At 41.2% G+C, this 24,115-nt stretch overlaps 1 protein-coding gene across 1 annotated transcript; it reads right to left on the bottom strand.

Annotated features, from left to right (window-relative positions):
* Positions 1–734: 734 nt before the first annotated feature.
* LOC135523010 (L-rhamnose-binding lectin CSL2-like) lies at positions 735–22,142 on the bottom strand. The gene is made up of 8 exons (XM_064949740.1): positions 22,028–22,142; positions 20,935–20,958; positions 20,163–20,216; positions 19,944–20,079; positions 19,613–19,722; positions 19,432–19,476; positions 15,261–15,335; positions 735–799 (listed from the first exon to the last, which is right to left on the bottom strand). The coding sequence occupies exons 1-8, from the start codon at positions 22,140–22,142 to the stop codon at positions 735–737; spliced, it is 624 nt and encodes a 207-aa protein (XP_064805812.1).
* Between the last annotated feature and the right edge of the window lie 1,973 nt (positions 22,143–24,115).

The following is a 24,115-nucleotide window of genomic DNA, read 5'->3' as shown; positions in this document are numbered from 1 at the left end:
TTACCTGGGTTAGTTATTAGGACACAAACTCCATCTTCGGGGCAGAATAATCCTCTGGATTTGTGCTGGGCTCTGAAAAGTCTGCTTCAACCCAGTAGTTGAAAAATGTTTAAGAATGCATTGTTCAGATATTGCATTAGTAGTTACCTATCATATTTACCTTGTTCTCTGGGAGTTAAACACTATGGGAGAGGAGTGTAGTATCTGGGATCTACATCTGTTTATATTAGTTACTGTGCTGTTACTAAGCAGTAATGCATTACGGCAGTGTTACGTTACTACACCTAATAGGAAATGCACATGCGCACTGGGGTGCCGGGAACTGTAGAGCACGAGGGGTTTTTGACTAAATGAAAACTAACTGTACTCCCGTCTCCTGCCTGGACATTTCTCCACAACACAAATATTACAGTTTTGTTGTATTTAAAAGTGTGCTTTCTAGGCTAATAACAAGTGTACCCAGGATCGGATCCACTCTTTGCTTCCGTTGGACTACACATCTCCGCTAGAGATCTGTTGGCGGATTGGGTTGTTTGACTGACTACAACCTTTTTGTATACAGTATTTAATTTGCTTTGGTGTGATGTGTACCGTGATGATATGTGGTCAGTTGTAGTTGAAGACATATTGAGATTTGATATTCTTTATGGTTGTGTGCTAAAATAGTTAATATTTTGATTGAGACTGGGTTTACGCTACACTTGTATGAACGGACAAACATTTCGTGACTAAGGTCACTTGAGTTCCCTGAACTCCTTTACCGGGCTGGACTCTTTTAGGCCCAAGGTACAGGACTTTTCTGGAGGAACCAGAGCTCATTCTTAGTTTTATTATGTGTTTGTGATCATTTATGTTGGTAATACAACCCACGCAAAATAGTTTTGTTGAAGTTATTTCCAATGTTTTAAGGGTTTATGAAAAGCTCCATGTCCATCCTCACTTTAACATGAATCCTTTGTATTGGTGTAGACTTGTGGGGACTCATTCCCTCCCAAAACCAAATATTTTCTCAGGTAGACACAACCTACCTGGTACCCCTATAAACAATAACCTCAAGTCAAAACCGTTACAATACGATCACATATGTCTCTATGTGTGGGAATACTTGGGAAGTTTTTTTCATGTATACATTGAATATTAATTTATCGTACAACATCCCTGTGATTCAGCCCAGGTTTGTGGAGGGAGACCTTACTATTCAAGCAGACTAGTCTGTCTCATGAAGATCTGTGAATGCAACAGTGACTGTTTGCTCTGTCCTCCTTGTGTGGGAGTCAATTAGAGCATTTAATTTTGGCCTGATTTTGGCTAAATTAGTGTCACGTTTATGAATGTCTATTTTATTTTTGTCAAGTGTAAATATGAGCACCCCACTGCTTTTGCAACTGTACCCTTGCCCTTGAAGTCCAGCGTCCACGGGTATGTGTACACCACCATCTTCTTTGGACGCCAGGTCCCGGACAATTCTTAATAGCGCAAAGAATTGAACATTGTCTTCCTCTTCTGTTCATGTCGCTGGGTTGGACAGTGAGGTAGTGACAGATGCTACAGTAACTCAGGTCTGTGTAACTCAGGTCTGTGTGTGTGGAGACTTGCTGCTCTGGACCCATTTCATGTACCAGAATGATGTTAAGGGTGAAGAGATTCTCACCTTAACAGTAAAGGCTGCAGGCTCTACCAACAAAATACACAAGCACTCTGATACCCTGTAAACCATGATCCATTCTGTATCTCACACACGGAGTCAAACGTAAATGTTTGCTGTTCCTACAAAGACCTGTACATTGCTAAACATGACCCGATAGCCAGCGAAGTAAGACAGGTGGGGGGGGGGCTCATTTTGAAAGTGTGCTGCTTATTTGACTGTTACAGATGGAGCAGACCTTCACTGACAAGCTTCTAAACTACCAGCCCCTCAAATCACACTTGGACATAAGTTAGTGGTACTGATATTTTGAAGTCTGGGCCACTTATAGACTTGACAGTACCTTGGCTTCGAGATTGCAGGCCTGCCTAAGACTAAAGCAAAGTAACTAGCGAGGTACTACTCTGTTTCAGCTGTGATCGGCAGCCTAGCTGTATGGATAAGAATGTGCGTTTTGTATGCTTTAGTGTCCATGTATCCAAGACCTTTGAATCCTTCTTGATGTAATGCAATTTGTTTTTATAAAATGTAATGTTTGTGTGATAGCATGAACATGACTGTTTTGTTCAATATTACTATTTAATTCAGATCAACCACCTCAATTCAAATAATCAACATTATTTTGAAGAAATGCTTTAGTACAAACCTATTATATCAATGTTATTAGAATAGTTTATTTTGGGTTTCATGTTTTATTTCTTCATGTGTCCTTCTGACCGCACCTTGCTTTTAGAAAACTTTCCTACAGTGTTGATCGTAAATGCCTATGCCAAAATACAGAGTCAATGTGATTGACAAACCTTGACAAGAAAATGATAGATTTTACTAAATTTTGAGATTCATGAGGAAGAGGAGAGAGGACAGGAAAGACATCCACTCGATGAAGATATCCCAGAAGTATCTGGTCTTCATGTTCATCAGAGAAGATCTCCTGCAAGACAAAAACAGTCAGCCTCGGCATTCTACTTCCCAGTCATGTGAGTGCGTTAGTGTGTCTGCCTCACATTTAGCCACAGGGAAGTCATCAAACTTGGAAGTCATCAAACAAACTTTCTCGGACATTCGGTTTCCGTTTTATAAAATAATCAAATTTTGGTCATTTTTCCGCTGTCCTGGTAAATCCCACAAGAGGCCATAAGCAATCATATTGCAAATGTACAAAACATCATGAATCACGATGGGGCCTTATCTCCAAAACTGAAAATATTTCGAAGCTGAAACTTGGTGAGCGTAGGTTTGGCATAATGAGCAATTGTCCCCAAACAAGATGGCGTCTAGGCCTCAACGGTTTTTGAGTTATGGCCATTTTCTGGGATTAAAGGTCCAAAATGAAAAAAGAAAAATAATTTTTCCACTTCACATCAAAGTCAAGGAGCCTCCGGTGTCAATAAAAAAAGAACCAGCCATTTATCTATCGTCATTTAAGAGAAATCGTACAATGTCAAATTGGTGATGTTCAAAAATAGTTTTTTTTTAACAGTTACAGATCCAGTTGCAGGGTGTTCATACAAATCTTTTTCAAATGTGCTGCGGAGCTCTGCGAGATTTCTGTGATTTTCTATGATTTACTGAAATAACACACACTCACTAAACCCTCCGTAAATAACTCAGTTCTTAACGTAAAGACTTAAAACTCAGGATTCTGTAAAGACATACCCCAATCAGGAAGTGTTTATAGCTTCCTGTGCCAACTGGAAGTGCCTTAAATGGTGTCATAGTGGCTGTTTCCAAGGGTTAAAAAGGTCAGATCTTTTCAAAACTTCATATGTGTGATTAGGCAACCCCTGTGAACTGTAAGTCAGTCATTTCTTCCAACAGATGTCAAAGAAAAGCTCTCTCTCTCACACACACACACACACACACACACACACACACACACACACACACAGACAGAGCAAGGATGGAGTGACAAAGCGCGGTGCTTAAAGACACAGATAGCAGGCAATGGCATTACCATAATCCCTAGGCCGTGCCGAGTTCAACGACATATCCCGCTTGACCGTAGCTCGCTCGGTCTAAGCGCAGCGACCATTAGAAAAGTAGGCCCAAAATGAAGCCTGCCCCACAACGTCATTTGTTTTTGGGTGACAGTGAGAGAACCGTTAGGGTGAGAAGCACAATTTGACCTCAGGTACGTTCCTAAGGTCCCCCCGATCTGTGTAAGCCTAACCTTGACCGTGTAGCATTAACCCTTAACAGTAAAACAGGGTTTTTTGATCTTACAGATTGCAATGACATCTCTCCCCATAGGAATACATTGCCTGCTCCTCTAAATTCAACCTGAAGCCTATGTTGGTTATGAATGCCTTATGAACCTGTCTTCGATGACAGTCCATCAGGACACTATGAGGTCTACCTGTGTCGATTCTAAGCTTCCTGGACCAACCGGAAGTAGTTAAAATCACCCTAAAAGTGTATATCCATACTCTGCCTGCAGTTTGAAAGACATTCAACCCTGTGTAAATCAGTCAGTTCTTAACGTAAAAACTTAAAACTCAGGATTCTGTAAAAGCATACCCCAATGAGGATATGTGTTGACTTATAGCTTCCTGTGCCAACCGGAGGTACCATAATTGGTGTCTCAGGGGCTGTTTCGAAGGGTTAAAATAGTCAGATCTGTCCAAAACTTCATATGTGTGATTAGGCAACCCCCATGAACTGTAAATCAGTCATTTGTCCCATAGAATTTCAAAGGAAAGCTAAATCACACAGACACACAACTTGGAAGGAGGGACGTATTGGGGTGCATAGAGACAGACAGTGCCTCCAATAGTTAGCTTTGTTCGAGCTAAAAAAGAACCGTCAGACCTAGAGTTCCGAAACTTTAGAAACCTGTTCTAGACCTCAGGTCGATAGTGCGTGGTGAGTTAGGTGGCTCTAGAAGGTTCTCGGATCGAGAAACAGCCTCGTACATTTGCAATGACTTCAATTCATTTTGACCATTACGAAAATGACGACATTTAGAAAAGTCTCAAAGACACAAGACTAGGTGCATTGAAACCGGCTCGGCCCATAGAGACGGACCCCAACGTTTGTGTTCGATAGCTCATTCAAGGACCCTATAGCAAGGCATGGAAAAAAGTGGATTTTCAGCACCAATTAGGGTTTTGCTCGGGCACCGAAGTACCTATCGAGCCGAAACTCGGGATTCGGGGTCGCCTCACATAGGCCTACACATAATGTCCGAACTGGACCCGCAGCTAGAACGTAACTATGTGTTTTACGTTTTTATTATGTTTTAAACTGAAGGCGCTGTGAATTATGGGCCTGCTCTGATATGTGATAGTTGGCTTCTAAATGAGTTGGAAAGAGTGGGGTTGGTGTCAATTGATATCAGTTTGGTGTCAGAATGACATCTAATTGACTGATGGACACTGACTTGCTCGTTGACTTTTGTACATTTGCAATATGTTTAAACGGAGAGGAACCATCACCAAAATGGCATTCTGAAATCAACACAAAAAATGGCATCACCATAGTCTCCAGTCTGTGCCGAGTTCAACGAGATGCCCCGCTTGACCGTAGCTCGCTCTGAGTGCAGCGACCTTGAAAACTAGAAGACCCAAAATGAAGCCTGCCCCAAAACGTCATTTGCTTTTGGGTGACAGTGAGAGAACCGTTAGGGTGAGAAGCACAATTCGACGTCAGGTACGTTCCTGAGGTCCTCCCGATCCGTGCAAGCCTAACCTTGACCATGTGGCATTAACCCTTAACAGATAAAAGAAGGTGTTTACATCAAACAGTTTGCATTGACTTCTCTCCCCATAGGAATACATTGCCTGCACCTCTAAATTCAACCTGAAGCCTATGTGGGTTATGAATGCCTTATGAGCCTGTCTTCCACGACAGTCCATCAGACCACTATGAGGTCTACCTGTGTCAATTCTAAGCTTCCTGAAGCAACCGGGAGTGGTTAAAATCACCCTAAAAGTGTTTTGAAACACATAACCTGTCATTATGAAAATCACTGCATTCAACCCTGTGTAGATCAGTCAATTCTTAACTTAAAGACTTAAAACTCAGGATTCTGTAAGAGGCTACCTCAGTCAAGACATGTGTTTACTTATAGCTTCCTGTGCCAACTGGAAGTGCTTTTAATTGGGTCACACTGTCTGTTTTGAAAGGTTAAAAAAGGCACATCTCTCCAAAACTGCATATGTGTGACTAGGTAACGTTCATGAACTGTAAATCAGTAATTTCTCCTAACAGATGTCAAAGAAAAGCTCTCACACACACACACAGCAAGGATGGAGTGATAAAGTGTGGTACTTAAAGACACAGAGATCAGGCAATGGCATTACCATAATCCCTAGGCCGTGCCAAGTTCAACGAGATATCCCGCTTGACCGTAGCTCGCTCAATCTAAGCGCAGCAACCATTAGGAAAGTAGGCCCAAAATGAAGCCTGACCAACAACGTCATTTGCTTTTGGGTGACAGCGGCGGAACCGTTAGGTTTAGAAGGACAATTCAACCACAGGAATGTTCCTTAGGTCCTCCCGATCTGTGCAAGCCTAACCTTGACCGTGTGGCATTAACCTTTAACAGTTCGAAGAAGGTGTTTACATCAAACAGTTTGCATTGACCCATAGGAATACATTGCCTGCACTCCTAAATTCAACCTGAAGCCTATATGGGTTATGAATGCCGTATGAACCTGTCTTCGGTAACAGTCCATCAGGCCACTATGAGGTCTACCTGTGTTGATTATAAGCTTCCTGGACCAACCGGAAGTGGTTAAAATCACCCTAAAAGTGTATATCCATACCCTGCCTGTAGTTTGATAGAAATAGTGCATTCAACCCTGTGTAAATCAGTCAGTTTTTATGGTAAAGACTTAAAACTCAGGATTCTGTAAAAGAATACCCCAATGAGGATATGTGTTGACTTATAGCTTCCTGTGCCAACCGGAAGTGCCATAATTGGTGTCTCAGGTGCTGTTTCGAAGGGTTAAAATAGTCAGATCTTTCCAAAACTTCATATGTGTGATTAGGCAACCCCCCTGAACTGTAAATCAGTCATTTGTCCCATAAAATTTCAAAGAAAAACTAAATCACACACACACACAGCTTGGAAGGGCAGACACATTGGGGTGCATAGAGACCTACACTGCCTGCATTAGTTAACCTTGTTGGAACTTTTAAAGAACCGTCAGACCTAGAGTTCCGAAACTTTAGAATCCTGTTCTAGACCTCAGGTCGATAGTGCGTGGTGAGTTACGTGGCTCTAGAAGGTTCTCGGACCGAGAAACAGCCTCGTACATTTGCAATAACTTCAATTCATTTTTGCATCACAAAAATGACGACATATAGAAATGTTCCAGAGTCGCAAGACTAGGTGCACTGCAACCGTCTCGGCCCATAGAGACGGAACCCAACGTTTCTGTCCGATAGCTCATTCAAGGACCCCGTAGCAAGTCATGGAAAAAAGTGGATTTTCAGCACCAATTAGGGTTTTGCTCAGACACCAAATGACCTACCGAGCCGAAACTTGGGATTCGGGGTCGCCTCAGCTAGGCCTACACATGACATCTGAACTGGACCCGCAGCTGGAACGTAACTGTGTGTTTTACGTTTTTATTATGGTTTGAATAGAATGCGTTGTGCCCATTGAACCATATTGCAAATGCATGCACAGTGACTTTGCAAAAGTGAGAAAACATAAACAAATGGACATGATGAAATCAACACAACGAGCGATGGAGAAGACCCACTATCAATGCCCGGCCATCCTGTGTTCATCAGGCCAGTCAATGTTGCATTTCTGCAGGATTTTTGAGCATGACAAATTTGTGATGGTAATTGCCCATTGAAACATATTACAAATGCACCTGCATTTGCAATATGATTCTATAGTGAAAAAACATCACCAAATGGACATGATGAAATCAACACAACGAGTGATGGAAAGGAACAACTATCACTGCCCGGCCATCCCGAGTTCATCGGGCCAGTCAATTTTGCATTTCTGCAGGATTTTTGAGCATGCCAAATTCGTGATGGTAAATGCCCATTGAAACATATTGCAAATGCACGTGCATTTGCAATATGATTCTATAGTGAAAAAAACATGGACATGATGAAATCAACACGAGTGATGGAATCACAATCAATTTTGCATTTCTGCAGGATTTTTGAGCATGTCAAATTTCTTATGGCATTTGGAAAAAAAAAATTATGATAATAAAATTTTACAGAAGTATATTCATACAGTTATTAATTGACAAAAAAAATTGAAACATTTTCGAATAACGGTCCAGAAATAACTTTTTTACGAGGGTGCTAAGTTTTTTTTTTAAAGTTCAAATTTTCGACTTTGACTTCCTATGAAATCATATTGCAAATGGACAAAACATATGCCTTATGCACAAGTAATTAAAAAATATATATATGATAATAAAAGTGGACAAAAGTATATTCATACAGTTCTTAACCTGTTGAAACTCTGGGGGCGCTATATCATTTTTGGATAAAAAGACGTGCCCGTTTTAAGCGCAATATTTTGTCACAAAAAGATGCTCGACTATGCATATAATTGGTAGCTTTCGAAAGAAAACACTCTGACGTGTCCAGAACTGCAAAGATATTTTCTGTGCATGCCCTAGAACATGAGCTTCAGGCAAAACCAAGATGAGACGGCATCCAGGAAATGAGCAGGATTTTTTTGAGGCTCTGTTTTCCATTGTCTCCTTATATGGCTGTGAATGCGAGAGGAATGAGTCTGCCCTTTCTGTCGTTTCCCCAAGGTGTCTGCAGCATTGTGACGTATTTGTAGGCATATCATTGGAAGATTGACCATAAGAGACCACATTTACCAGGTGTCCGCCCGGTGTCCTGCGCCGAAATTGGTGCGCAAAAGTCAGCTGCAAGTATTTTTCCACAGAATTCAGAGAAGAATGCAGGCTTCCACGAACGATATATCAATGAAGAGATATGTGAAAAAACACCTTGAGGATTGATTCCAAACAACGTTTGCCATGTTTCGGTCGATATTATGGAGTTAATTCGGAAAAAGTTTGACGTTGAAGGTGACTGAATTTTCGGTTCGTTTCGGTAGCCAAATGTGATGTACAAAACGGTGCGATTTCTCCTACACACAGACGCTTTCAGGAAAAACTGCGCATTTGGTATGTAACTGAGAGTCTCCTCATTGAAAACATCCGAAGCTCTTCAAAGGTAAATGATTTTATTTATTTGGTTATCTGGTTTTTGTGAAAATGTTGCGTGCTAAATGCTACTCAAAATGCTAAGCTAGCTTTGCATACTCTTAGAACAAATTAGTGAATTGCTATGGTTCAAAAGCATATTTTGAAAATCTGAGATGACAGTGTTGTTAAGAAAAGGCTAAGCTTGAGAGCAGGCGCATTTTATTTTCATTTTATTTGCAATTTTCAGAAATCGTTGGGATGGGGAGTTTCAAGATTAATTGACCAAAAAAAATCGAAACATTTTTGAATAACGGTCCAGAAAGCACTTTTTTGGGGGGTGATAAGTTTGTGAATTTTTTTTCACTTTTTCAAAATTTGCTTTTGGATGTTGACTTGGGTTGCATTTGCAATATGAAAAACCCCGGTGGAGTGCGCTCGCCACCTGTTGGATTTTCAAAGTGTCACACCTGGCATTGCCATATGGCATTTGCAATCAACTTTACACGAATCAACACCACATTGGGTGGTATTGGACACCGGGCATATGGTTTGTCCAATGCCAATGACTTCCCATTCATTTTTGTCCATTTCAGGGGGGTATTCCCTTACATACACTTAGGTTGGAGTCATTAAAACTCGTTTTTCAACCACTCCACAAATTTCTTGTTGACAAACTATAGTTTTGGCAAGTCGGTTAGGACATCTACTTTGTGCATGACACAAGTAATTTTTCCAACAATTGTTTACAGACAGATTATTTCACTTATAATTCACCGTATCACAATTCCAGTGGATCAGAAGTTTACATACATTAAGTTGACAGTGTCTTTAAACAGCTTGGAACATTCCAGAAAATTATGTCATGGCATTAGAAGCTTCTGACAGGCTAATTTACATCATTTGAGTCAATTGGAGGTGTACCTGTGGATGTATTCCAAGGCCTACCTTCAAACTCAGTGCCTATTTGCTTGACATCATGGGAAAATCAAAAGAAATCAGCCAAGAACTCAGAAAAAAAATTGTAGACCTCCACAAGTCTGGTTCATCCTTGGGAGCAATTTCCGAATGCCTAAAGGTACTACGTTCATCTGTACAAACAATAGACCACAAGTATAAACACCATGGGACCATGCAGCCGTCATACAGCTCAGGATGGAGATGCGTTCTGTCTCCTAGAGATTAACGTACTTTGGTGTGAAAAGTGCAAATCAATCCCAGAACAACAGCAAAGGACCTGGTGAAGATGCTGGAGGAAACAGGTGCAAAAGTATCTATATCCACAGTAAAACAAGTCCTATATTGACATAACTTGAAAGGCCGCTGAGCAAGGAAGAAGCCACTGCTCTAAAACAGCCATAAAAAGGCCAGGCTATGATTTGCAAGTGCACATGGGGACAAAGATCATACTTTTTGGAGAAAAGTCCTTTGGTCTGATGAAACAAAATAGACCTGTTTGGCCATAATGACCATCGTTATGTTTGATGTAAAAAGGGGAGGCTTGCAAGCCAAAGAACACCGTGAAGCACGGGGGTGGCGGCATCATGTTGTGGGGGTGCTTTGCTGCAGGAGGGACTAGTGCACTTCACAAAATAAATGGGATCATGAGGGAGGGAACTCCACCCTCCCATTCAGCTGAAAAGGTGGCGCAGGGAATTCAAAAATATTCTTTCGAAATATTTAACTTTCACACATTAACAAGTCCAATACCTCAAATGAAAGATAAACATCTTGTTCATCTACCCATCATGTCCGATTTTTAAAATGTTTTATAGCGAAAACACAACATATATTTATGTTATACCACCAAATCAAAGGGAAAACGCAGCCATTTTTTCCAGCCAAAGATAGAGTCACAAAAGCAGGATTAGAGATAAAAATGAATCACTAACCTTTTGAAAATCTTTATCAGATGACACTCATATGACAGATGACAATACATTTATGTTTTGTTTGATAATATGCATATTTATATCCACAAATCTCGGTTTACATTGACGCCATGTTCAGAACTGCCTCCAAAATATCCGGAGGAATTATAGAAAGCTACGCCAGATAAAAGAAATATTCATCATAAACTTTGACTAAAGATACATGTTCTACAAGAACACTGGTTCTTAATGCAACCGCTGTGTCAGATTTTTTTTAACGTTACGGAAAAACCCTAACATTGCAATAATCTGTGACAGCGCTCAGACGTAAAAGTATTTCTACATGTTGGAGTCAACAGAAATACGAAATTACAACATAAATATTCCCTTACCTTTGATGATCTTTCATCAGAATGTAGTGCAAGGAGTCCTAGTTCCACAATAAACCGTTGTTTTGTTCCATAATGTCTAATACTAGTGTCCAATTAGCTGCATTTGCTATCACTTTCAGCTCACGTGCCCAAAAACTGACTGCTGGTCCAGGACAACTCGCAAGATATACTCCAGGTCGAATAAACTGGTCAAACTAAGTAGAGAATCAATCTTCAGGATGTTATTTTCATATATATCCAATAACGTTCCAACCGGATCATAAGTTTTCAGCTGCAGCCAAATGGAACGGCGGTGGCACCCACAGAGAAATGCGCCACAGGAAAATGGCATTCTGTCGGGACACTGACTATTTCACCTCCCATTCGGTCAAAGTTCACAACAAATGCTCCATTCCACTTTCTACTGAATGAGGACATCTAGTGGAAGGCATAGGAAGTGCTACCAGATCCATATCTTGTTGGGAAAGGAGGGGGCGATGAAGTCAAAGTTGCCCCACATTCAGAATTTCACTTCTTGTTTGGAAGATTGCCTGCCCTATGAGTTCTGTTATACTCACATACATAATTCAAACAGTTTTAGAAACTTCAGAGTGTTTTCTATCCAATAGTAATAATAATATGCATATATTAGCAATCTAGGTCAGAGTAGGATGCAGCTCACTATGGGCACGCAATTCATCCAAAGTGAAAATACTGCCCCCTATCCGCAACAAGTTTTAAACAATTTAAAGGCAATGCTACCAAATACTAATTGAGTGTATATAATCTTCTGACCCACTGTGAATGCGACAAAAGAAACAAAAGATGACAGAAATTATTCTCTCTACTATTATTCTGACATTTCACAATCTTAAAATAAAGTGGTGATCCTAACTGACCAAAGACAGGGAAGTTTTACTAGGATTAAATGTCAGGAATTGTGAAAAACTGAGTTTATATGTATTTGGCTAAGGTGTATGTAAACTTCCGACTTAAACTGCACATCTGAGATAAGTATTGCAAAAATATGTAAACAAAGTGACTTAAAAGAGGTCAGTGATGATTTCAAGTCAATGTATATAGGGCAGCAGCCTCTAATGTGCTAGTGATGGTTATTTAACAGTCTGATGACCTTGTGATAGAAGCTGTTTTTCAGTCTCTCTTTCCCTTTGTAGTCCATGACTGTCTGTAGGTCCTGCCACATACTGTACGTCTTGTGTCTGAGCCGTTGAATTGCAACTCCACTTTGTCTCTATACTAACGTTTTGCATGTTTGATTGCTTACGGATGGAATAACCAAACTGTTTTGTATTCGACCATATTCCCAGTCACCTTACCATGGTTAAATGCGATGGTTTGCACTTTCAGTTTTGCGCGAATGCTACCATCTATCCATGGTTTCTGGTTAGGGTAGGTTTTAATAGTCACAGTGGGTACATCATCCTCTATACAGTTCCTGATAAACTCAGTCACCGTATCAGTGTTTTCGTCTATGTTGTTCTCGGAGGCTACCCAAAACATATCCCAGTCTGCTTGATCAAAGCAATCTTGATGTGTGGATTCCGATTGGTCAGACCAGCGATGAATAGTCCCTAGCATGTGTACTTCCTGTTTGAGTTTCTAGGAAGGGAGGAGCAAAATGGAGTCATGATCAGATTTCCCGAAGGGAGGGCAGGGGAAGGGTCGTGTTGGCATCCCAGAAGTTGGAGTAGCAGTGGAAGTGGTTTAGCAGCATGAGTACTGCAGTCAATATGTTGATGGAACTTCAGTAGCATTTTCCTCAAATTTGCACTGTTAAAATCCCCAGTTACGATAAATGTGGCCTCAGGATATGTGGTTTCCAGTTTGCATAAAGTCCAGTGAAGTTCTTTGAGGGCTGTCGTGGTATCGGCTTGAGGGGGTATATACACTGCTGTGACTACAACCAAAGAGAATTCTCTTGGGAGATAATACGGTCGGCACTTGATTGTGAGTTATTCTTGGTCGGGTAAACAAAAGGACTTGAGTTCACAATCACACCATGAGTAGTTAATTATGAAACATACACCCCCGCCCTTCTTCCCAGAGCGATATTTATTCCTGTCTGCGAGATGAACTGAGAACCCGACTGACTGTACGGACTCAGACAGTATATCCCGAGAGAGCCATGTTTCCGTGTTTCCCTGATATCCCTGATATCTCTCTGGAAGGAAATCCTCACCCTGAGCTCATCAAATTTATTATCCAGAAACTGAACATTAGCGAGTAATATACTCGGAAGCAGTGGGTCGTGTGCTTGCCTCCTGAGTAAGACTAGACGCCCACTCCGAGTACCTCTCCTCCGCCGGCGGTATTTTGAGTCTGCCTCTGGAATCGGTTCAAACAAAGGATCCGATTCAGGAAAGTCATATTCCTGGTCGTAATGCTGGTTGAGTTACCATTGCGCTGATATCCAAAAGTTCTTCCCGGCTGTATATAATAACACACATTTTCTAGGCTAATAATGTAAGGAATACTGCAAAGTTTCCTAAGAGCAAGAAGCACGGCAGCGGCATTTTATCAGCGCATCTAATGTTCTTGGTATTTCTTTTTGTGAGTTGGGGATGGATGAAGTAATGTTTGCCTTTTTACATGGAATAATTTACCGTCCAACATCCCTGTGTTTTGGCTTTGTAAGTATAGCCCAGGTTTGTGGAGGGAAACCTTTCTATTCAAGCAGACTCGTCTGTCTCATGAAGAGCTGTGAATAGAAGTGACTGTTTGCGCTATACTCCTAGTTATGTGGGAGTCAATTTGAACATTTAATTTTGACCTGTTTTTGACTACATTCTGATCTAAAGTGTGATGTTTTGTCTACTGTAAATATGAGCACCCCATTGCTTTTGCAACTGTACCTTTGCCCTTGAAGTCCTGCGTCCACGTGTAGACTACCATCTTTGGATGCCTGGTCCCGGTAAATTCTTAATGGACAACTGGAAAAAGAATTTGGTAAGTTGAAGTTGAAAATTTTCTTCCTCTTCTGTTCATGCTGCTGGTTTGAACAGTGACTACAATAACTCAGGTCTGTGTACAGTTCCTTCAGAGAGCATTCATACAACTTGAATTAAAATCTTACCCAGCTATATTTACAATAATTGTATCGAAATTGAACAGAAATTAATTTACATAAGTATTCACAGCCAAAGGTGATTAAGAGCTTTGCCAACCTGGACCGTACAATATCTGCACACTTAAATTCAAGCTCTAAGTTGATCATAGCTAGACAGCCATTTAAGTCAACTTGGCCACTTGAACATTCAACGTCGTCTTGGATAGCAACTCATGTATATTTGGCCTCGTTTTAGGTTATTGTGCTGCTGGAAGTTGAGTCTTCCAGTGTCTGTTGGAAAGCAGACAACCAGATTTTCCTCTAGGATTATGCATGTGCTTCGCACTGTCTTATTTTCTCTTCAAAAACTCTAGTCCTTATCGATGACGAGCAAACGCACATGCTTCAGCCACCAAGCTTGATAATATGAAGACTGGTATGCAGTCATTTTGTGTTTGCCCCAAACAAAACACTGTGTTCGGGATATTAAGTGAACTTCTCTGCTGCATGTTATGTGGTATTGCTGATATGGGCAGCGTACCTGTATGCAGAATGTGCTTTTTGTAGCCTTAATGGTCCATGTATCCAAGACCTTCAAATTCTTCTTGGTGTGATGTAATTTGTGGATTAAAATAATTTAGTCTTTATGTGAGTGGACATGTTTCATAATATTGAACAAAGGACACCAAGTCTTCTCTATGCTGCTGAGTTTAATGCAGATCAAACAGCACAGTTCAGAAGATACACATTGTTTTGAAGAAATACTTTAGTACACAAAGTGCAAAGTATTATGGTAACAATGTTATTTGAAATAAAGTTCATTTTTTGGGGTTAATGTTTTATTTCTCCATTCATCCACTTGACCGTGCCTTGCTGCAGCACCAGGGATAAGGATCCAGAGGGGCCTCATTTCAAAACATGTTACTGCACACAAATTATGCCTATGACCAAATACACAATGTGATTTACAGAATGAGGTGAGAGGACCGGAAAGAAAGACATCAATGCAATGAAGAGAGAGATATCCAAGAAGTCTCTGGTCTTTGTTCCTCAGAAGATTGCCTGCAAAACAAAAAATGGTCAACACCACTACTCGCCAGTTGTGTGAGTGCAATAGTGTGTGTGCCTCACGTTTAGCCACAGGTGTAAGCCACATCCAGGTACTTGTAGGTTCATACACAGGGATCTCCATACAGAGAGTTGGACGCCGGGATGTCACACTGGCTCTTCCCATTACACCTGTGTCAACGACAGGTACAGGGTCACACTACAGTCATGTTTCTACAGTCCAGGGTCACACTACAGTCATGTTTCTACAGTCCAGGGTCACACTACAGTCATGTTTCTACAGTCCAGGGTCACACTACAGTCATGTTTCTACAGTCCAGGTTAACACTACAGTCATGTTTCTACAGTCCAGGGTCACACTACAGTCATGTTTCTACAGTCCAGGGTCACACTACAGTCATGTTTCTACAGTCCAGGGTCACACTACAGTCATGTTTCTACAGTCCAGGGTCACACTACAGTCATGTTTCTACAGTCCAGGTTAACACTACAGTCATGTTTCTACAGTCCAGGGTCACACTACAGTCATGTTTCTACAGTCCAGGGTCACACTACAGTCATGTTTCTACAGTAAAGGGTCATACTACAGTCATGTTTCTACAGTCCAGGATCACACTACAGTCATGTTTCTACAGTCCAGGTTAACACTACAGTCATGCGTTTCTAATAGTAGAGGTGGTGTTGAAGGGCCAGTAGGAGGCACCTTTTGTTCTGGTCTAAAAAAAGATCCCATAGCCGCGTGTAGGGTGCAGTCTTTCTGATGGGACCTTAAACGGGTGTCCTGACTCCAAGTCACTAAAGAGCCCATGGCACATATAAGAGTAGGGGTGTTAACCCCGATGTCCTGGCTAAATTCCCAAATCTGGCTCTCATACCATCATGGTCACCACTTATAGCCAGAAAGCTGTCTAAGAGCAGGTTTAACCTCTACTGTTAGAAAGCCGGATCAACTCAGAATACCTAAGAGTGAATTAAACTATTTTGGAAAAGCAATTAAAGGAATAAACTGGAATGATCTCTTTTCCTATACAGACGTGGAAGCTGATAGTCAGGTTTTTCTATCCACAAGCCAGACTACAATAAATGGCTTCCTAAAGAAAATCAAATCCAAACCTGGCCAAAAGAGCACTCTTCCTTAGCTAAATGGAGAAATCTGGAAATTGATGAAAGAACGAGATTGTGCTCTAAAAATAGCCCTGAAATCTAAATTAGAGCATGACAGACGTAGGTTTACCATGTTGAGAAATAAGGTGATGAAAGAAATCAGACAGGCCAAGGCAAACTTTTTTATTAACATAATTGGTGAAGCAAAGGGAAATTATAAATTGATATGGGAGAATCTAAAAAAGTTAACAGGGAAAGACCATAGTAACACTGCAAAAAGACTAGAAATCATGGTGAATAACAATCTAACACAGGATGCAGTCGAAATAGCAATAGCCTTCCATTCCTACTTTATTGACTCTGTCAGGGTACTGACACAGAACCCCTCCACTGGTTTCTTGGGCTCAGTGCTAGTGAATGACACTCAACCTGTCTTCATCATAAGGGAGGTTTCTGAGTCAAAGGTGAACAAGGTGATTAGCTCACTAAAGAACTCTAAAGCCAAAGATGTGTTTGGGATGGACTCTACCTTTCTTAAAAACTACAACGAGTCACTCATTGGCCCCATTACTAAGGTCACCAACACATCTATTGGTCTCAGTGTGTTTCCAAAGGTATGGAAGTCGGCGATAATAACAGCCATCTTTAAATCAGGCGACCCTGCTGACGTGAGTAACTACAGGCCCATTAGTATACTACCTGTGGTGTCAAAGGTTGTTGAAAAGTGTGTAGCAGAACAACTGATTGCCCACCTCAACAACAGCCCCTTCACATTACACTCCATGCAGTTTGGCTTCAGAGTGAAACACTCCACAGAAACGGCCAACTGCTTTCTTCTGAAAAATGTGAAGTCCAAGATGGACAAAGGGGGTGCTGTGTTTCTGGACCTAAGGAAGGCTTTTGATACTGTTAACCATGAGATTCTCATCACAAAATTGTCCAAGTTCAACTTTTCCCCTGATGCCTTGAGATGGATGAAATCATACCTTGAAGGCAGAACTCAGTGTGTCAGAGTGAGCAATGAGCTGTCGCCCACTCGTAGCTATGATGTGGGCGTGCCCCAAGGGTCAATACTGGGGCCCCTCCTGTTCAGCCTGTACATTAATGATCTGCCTTCTGTCTGTACTGGGTCTGAAGTTCAAATGTATGCAGATGATAGTGATATATGTGCATGCAAAGAGCAAACAACAAGCTGCACAAGAACTCACTACTGTAATGGTCCAGGTTACAAAGTGGCTCAGTGACTCGTGTTTGCATCTCAATGTGAAAAAAACTGTTTGCATGTTCTTCACAAAGAGGGCAACAGATGCTACTGAGCCAGATGTCTATGTGTCAGGGGAGAAGCTCCAGGTGGTATCCGATTTTAAGTACCTTGGCATCATACTTGATTCCAACCTCTCTTTTAAAAAGCATGTGAAAAGGTCATTCAAATAACTAAATTCAATCTAGCTAATTTCCGATTTATACAAAATTGTTTGACTAGAGGTAGCAAAACTGTACTTCAACTCTATGATACTCCCCCACTTAACATACTGCTTGACTAGTTGGGCCCAAGCTTGCTGTACAACATTAAAACCTATTCAGTCTGTCTACAAACAGGCTCTCAAAGTGCTTGATAGGAAGCCCAATAGCCATCATCATTGTCACATCCTTAGAAAGCATGAGCTCTTGAGTTGGGAATATCTTGTGCAATACACCGACGCATGTCTTGTATTCAAGATCCTTAATGGCCTGGCTCCCCCGCCACTCAATATTTTTGTTAAACAGAAAACCCAGACATATGGCAGCAGATCCACAAGGTCTGCCATTAGAGGTGACTGTATAGTTCCCCTAAGGAAAAGCACCTTTAGTAAATCTGCATTCTCTGTGAGAGCTTCCCATGTCTGGAATACATTGCCATCAGACACATAACTGCACCACATATCACACTTTCACAAAATGCTTGAAGACATGGCTAAAGGTCAATCAGATTTGTGAACATGGTCCCTAGCTGTGTGTTGCCGCTTTCCATGTTGTCTGTTGCTTGTGAGGTGTGGAAACACTTTGTTGCTTTTATGAATTTTGTCTTGCTGCTTTTTGTTCTATGTTGCTCTGTCTGTATGCTACGTCTTGCTTGTCCTGTGTTGCTCTGTCTGTATGCTATGTCTTGCTTGTCCTATGTTGCTCTGTCTGTATGCTATGTCTTGCTTGTCCTATGTTTTGCATGTTCTATGGTGCTATTGTCTATATTGTAATTGTTTTTAATAACCTGCCCAGTGACTGCGGTTGAAATTTAGCCGGCTGGCTAAAACCGGCACTTTTACTGAAACGTTGATTAATGCGCACTGTCCCTGTAAAAATAAAAAATAAACTCAAACTCAATAAACCTAATCATCCCCAGCTTACAATTGGCTCATTCATCCTCTTCTCCCCTGTAACTATTCCCCAGGTCATTGCTGTAAATGAGAATGTATTCAGTCAACTTACTTGGTAAAATAATGTATAAAAATAAAGCCCCACATTCTAGTGGGGCATCGGAGCCTCCCCACATTCTAGTGGGGCATCGGAGCCTCCCCACATTCTAGTGGGGCATCGGAGCCTCCCCACATTCTAGTGGGGCATCGGAGCCTCCCCACATTCTAGTGGGGCATCGGAGCCTCCCCACATTCTAGTGGGGCATCGGAGCCTCCCCACATTCTAGTGGGGCATCGGAGCCTCCCCACATTCTAGTGGGGCATCAGAGCCTCCCCACATTCTAGTGGGACATCAGAGCCTCCCCACATTCTAGTGGGGCATCAGAGCCTCCCCACATTCTAGTGGGGCATCAGAGCCTCCCCACATTCTAGTGGGGCATCAGAGCCTCCCCACATTCTAATGGGGCATCAGAGCCTCAACACATTCTCTTTAAAGATCAGAGCCTCACCAAATTCTAGTAGGGCATCAGAGCCTCACCACATTCTAGTAGGGCATCAGAGCCTCACCACATTCTAGTAGGGCATCAGAGCCTCACCACATTCTAGTAGGGCATCAGAGCCTCACCACATTCTAGTAGGGCATCAGAGCCTCACCACATTCTAGTAGGGCATCAGAGCCTCACCACATTCTAGTAGGGCATCAGAGCCTCACCACATTCTAGTAGGGCATCAGAGCCTTACCACATTCTAGTAGGGCATCAGAGCCTTACCACATTCTAGTAGACCATCAGAGCCTTCACACGTGATGCTGCGTGCTGCCAAGACAAACAAACAGGAATTACACACCACACTGGCCACAGTTGGGCAGCCATAAATAAAATACATACATTTTCATAGCAGACATTGGCCTGGTTTAGTGTTTTGTATTAATATACATAGAAACAGACTGACTTGCTGGGATGCAGGTGTAGGTGGTATCCAGGTATTTGTAGATTCCCACACAGGGGTCAGAAGTACGGAAGACTTCCGTGTTCACTTCACACACCTGTTTCCCATTGCACCTGGGGGATATCAGGAGGTAAGATGAGCTATGGCTGGGATTTAATCAAACGCGGTGTCAACAAGCATGCAGCACTTAACATTTAAAGCAAACATTTGAAGTGTTTACTGTGAACATCAGGAAAATTGGCTTTAAAAAGGCACATTGATACTGCAGTGTGCTTTTCAACAACGTGCCTCTGAATCCCAGCCTGTCTTTATCAAATAAACACTGACTGAGTACCTCTGTGAGAGGACCTCCAGGGTGCCTGTCTGTGAACACTGTGTGTTGGTCAGCTGGTTGGCAGGTCGTCCTTCTCTACAGGTGGTTCCGTCAGTCCTTCCATACAGAGCTCTCTCAATGGAGATCACCCCAGAATCTAGCAGGGCAAGAAAAATCAACATGTAAAGAAACAGACAGCACTATGGAGAGACCATCAGGATAGAATGTGTGTGTTCTTACCACAGATCAGGAACTGGACGTTTTCTCCATTGTCACAGGTGACCACTCTCGTCGCTGAGTGAGAAACAATCACATACACTGAACAAAAAATAAAACGCAACAAATGTGTTGGTCCCATGTTTCATGAGCAGAAACAAAAAAAATCACAGACGTGTTCCATATGCAAAACAGCTTATTTCTCTTAAATTTTACAAATTTGTTTACATCCCTTTTAGTAACCATTTCTCCTTTGCCAAGATAATCCAGCCACCTGACAGATGCGTCAAATCAAGAAGCTGATTAAACAGCATTCTCATTACACAGGTACACATTATACTGGGAACAATAAAATGTGCAGTTTTGTCACAAGACAATACCACAGATGTCTCAAGTTGAGGGAGCGTGCAATTGGCATGAATGTCTACCATAGCTGTCGCCACAGAATTTCATGTTCATTTCTCTACCATAAGCAGCCGCCAACGCTGTTTTAGAGAATCTGGCAATATGTCCAACCGGCCTCACAAACGCAAACCACGTGTACCACCAATCCGGGAACACCACATCCAGCTTCTTCACCTGCGAGATTGTCGGATATGCCCTCCTCTTAGCATCCACATCACCAACAAAGTAACATGGTCCAAGCACACCAAGACAGTCAGACTAAAAAGACTTGGCATGGGTCCTCAGATCCTCAAAAGGTTCTACATTTGCACCATCGAGAGGACTGTGACGGGTTGCATAACTGCCTGGTAAAAAAGTAAAATGATGCGCTCACACACAATCACCAACGTACCTGCAGCTGGTAGTGTACAGAAAACTGCAACCAGCACTGAAACACATCACACAGCTAGTTCAGCTTTTCTAACCTTGGTCAGTCTCATCGCAATTCTTTACAGAAGAGTAGTGTACAGCATATACAGTAAGTATATAATTAATGTACAGTATATAGTATGGTACTGCGTATAGACAGACATGGGACATCACTTAGTCCTCAGATAATACAGGATGCTGTATATTAGACCTGGGTCATACTGTTGATATTGGACTTCAATTTCTTTCAATACAAACTGTTATAGAAACTTGTGGAATATACTGGAATGTATATTTTAAACGCCCTCAAATACATATTTTGTTACAAGTCAGTATACTCACAGGTGAACGCAGTCAGTCTGACAAGGAGCATGATGCTGGGTACAGGTGTGGTAATAGCTGGTTCAGTTGTAGTAGTAACATGTAAGATGTTACAGATGGTCACCTGGACAAATACACCTAACATTTATTGATACTTGCAAAGAACAGATCCTTGTTTGCAAAGCATCAACCAGGAACACAAAGCACAGCAGATTAGCAGTCAACTCGGCAACACAGAACTAAAATCTCACGCCAGCTCAAACCACATGTACTGTGTGATGGTGCCGTCCTCCGTTACGCAATCACCACAGCATGAAGCCCATTTTAGTTATCGTTGGGTTTTATTTTCTCTGGGTGTCAATCTACCTGTGATTATGTCACGTAATACAGTTTCAGTAAACAGTTTGTCTCCCGTGGAGAAGTAACCAATCTAATTAACCAGTGCTTAATTTTAGCCGGCTGGCACCTTCCCGTTTTAGACTTTCGTTGGGAACCTTTTTAGCCAGATTCAGTACCTCTCCCAGAATTTCATTTTTTATCTTCACTTTTCCCAATGTGAATATTATAATAAAAATATATCAAAGTTAATTTGAGTTGCCTCATTGGCAATTCTTCCATACAGGCCATCCTCAATATTTCAAATACAATCACAGGAAAAGACAGGTTGGCTACCAAAATATATTTGATCAACTTCCAAATATTGTTGTACAATGTAAAAATGAGAGAGATGGTCTTTTGGCAGGAACATGTCGGACATCTCCGGCGAGAGTACTGCCCATCATTGGGTGAGTCAGTGACACTGGTAACTATTTTCAGTGTCACTGACTTGCCGAATGATGCACAGTACTCTTGCCCGGGGATGTCCGACATGTTGTGCCAAAACACCATCTCTAGACGAACTTCGTCCTCATATTGTACCCTACAATATATGTATCTCCACACACCTAGGCCAAGGCTATTGATGGATTCAAGACAAGGTGTTTTTTATTGAGCTCAGAGTCAGTTTGTCAGTGTCAAAGTAGCCTGTCATTGCGATCATTTGTGCACTATTAAAAGATTCTGCCAAAGTCAGTCATGTAAAATTATGCAGAATTGCATTAAATGTATTTATATAAAAGGCCACATTTTTCCCAGACCCTGGGCTACAAAAAAAGTTACCCTGTGTGTGTAGTTCTACTCTATGCCACTATACACGTGCACAATCTGTTGTCAGAACATTTTGTATTATTCTATAATGAAATCCATAACACTCCATTTAGTAGGATAAATCACATTTCATACGGTATGAATTAATTTGAGAACATCCATCACCCATTTTGTATGAAACATTACAAATTACAATTCATATTATGTTACAAATTTGCAAAAGTAATCAACTGTTACAATTCTAGATAGGAGGTAGGCAGCTAACCTCATATACAGTGCCTTGCGAAAGTATTCGGCCCCCTTGAACTTTGCGACCTTTTGCCACATTTCAGGCTTCAAACATAAATATATAAAACTATTTTTTTGTGAAGAATCAACAAAAAGTGGGACACAATCATGAAGTGGAACGACATTTATTGGATATTTCAAACTTTTTTAACAATTCAAAAACTGAAAAATTGGGCGTGCAAAATGATTCAGCCCCCTTAAGTTAATACTTTGTAGCGCCACCTTTTGCTGCGATTACAGCTGTAAGTCGCTTGGGGTATGTCTCTATCAGTTTTGCACATCGAGAGACTGAATTTTTTTCCCATTCCTCCTTGCAAAACAGCTCGAGCTCAGTGAGGTTGGATGGAGAGCATTTGTGAACAGCAGTTTTCAGTTCTTTCCACAGATTCGATTGGATTCAGGTCTGGGGCCTGTTGCACAAAACTAGGATAAGGGATTAAGCCAGGATATCTTGGTGATCCTGGCTCAATTGATCCGTAATCCGGTTGCACTAAAGATGGATAGGGGGCAGGAGGATATGTTATGGTATAAATTACCATGGAGATTTATTCTGTGGAGCTAGCCTGCTCCAGACCAGGTTAAATTCCAGGATCTATTTAATCTCATCCCTAATGTCAGTCAGCAGTCACCACAAATGGAAACCAATAGTTATTTCACTGCTCACTATACATTGTTATCACATATAACTAGACCCACTGTTATTTAAACGTTTGTGATCATTAATTTCAATGATTTTGGATAAAAAATGATTTTTAGATGATGTTGCTATCATTAGATAATTTACAGTTTCCCATAGACTATAAGGCTATATATAAAATGATAGAATATTAGGGCCACAGAGGGGAAAAAAACACAAGTCATAATATTGTAACCAGTTGTTTTAAAGGAGGACAGTTGTTAAAATGACAGATGTGGGGCATTTCGTGAAATTGTACTTCAGTATGGTTTCATAAACAAAGACATGCTGATGTGCCAGAATATTAAGTATCACATTGTCATAAGTATCAAAACTGTAAAAACAATATGTAGCTTTTCTGCAGAAAGAACCAGCCTCATAAATGTATGACTTTATCCTTTTTCTTCAGTGTGGCCCTAGTACTCTGTCATATAAACAAATACACATTCCATATGAATATAAAAACACAATGTGTAACATTATGTTCCTTTATTGAATAAGGACAAAACAAAGCAGGTAAACCATCAGCTCCTTTCGAAACTGAAGTCACAGTGACTCTACAAGATGGAAAGCACAGAATCCAAGCATATTATACAAAATGATACATACACATTCAAAGGTCTGTATATAACACACCCTGCATGTCTGCACACTAAAATAAATGCAGGACAAATCCATACACATCAACTGAACAGACAAATGAATGGATGCAGTAGCCTCCCTGCAGCCTTGT

This window comes from Oncorhynchus masou, chromosome 30 (genome assembly GCF_036934945.1).
Source record: "Oncorhynchus masou masou isolate Uvic2021 chromosome 30, UVic_Omas_1.1, whole genome shotgun sequence".
Lineage (NCBI taxonomy): Eukaryota > Metazoa > Chordata > Actinopteri > Salmoniformes > Salmonidae > Oncorhynchus > Oncorhynchus masou.
Note: the sequence above shows the minus strand (reverse complement) of the source record. Positions and strands in the feature narration are given on the sequence as shown.

Coding starts and splice junctions, on each gene's coding strand:
- LOC135523010 (XM_064949740.1), bottom strand. CDS start 22,142: ATGTCGGACATCCCCGGGCAAGAGTACTGTGCATCATTCGGCAAGTCA. Junction 20,080..20,162: donor CGTCCAGTTCCTGATCTGTG/GTAAGAACACAC, acceptor TTGCCCTGCTAG/ATTCTGGGGTGATCTCCATT. Junction 800..15,260: donor CCCTGTGTATGAACCTACAA/GTACCTGGATGT, acceptor TGGTTCCTCCAG/AAAAGTCCTGTACCTTGGGC.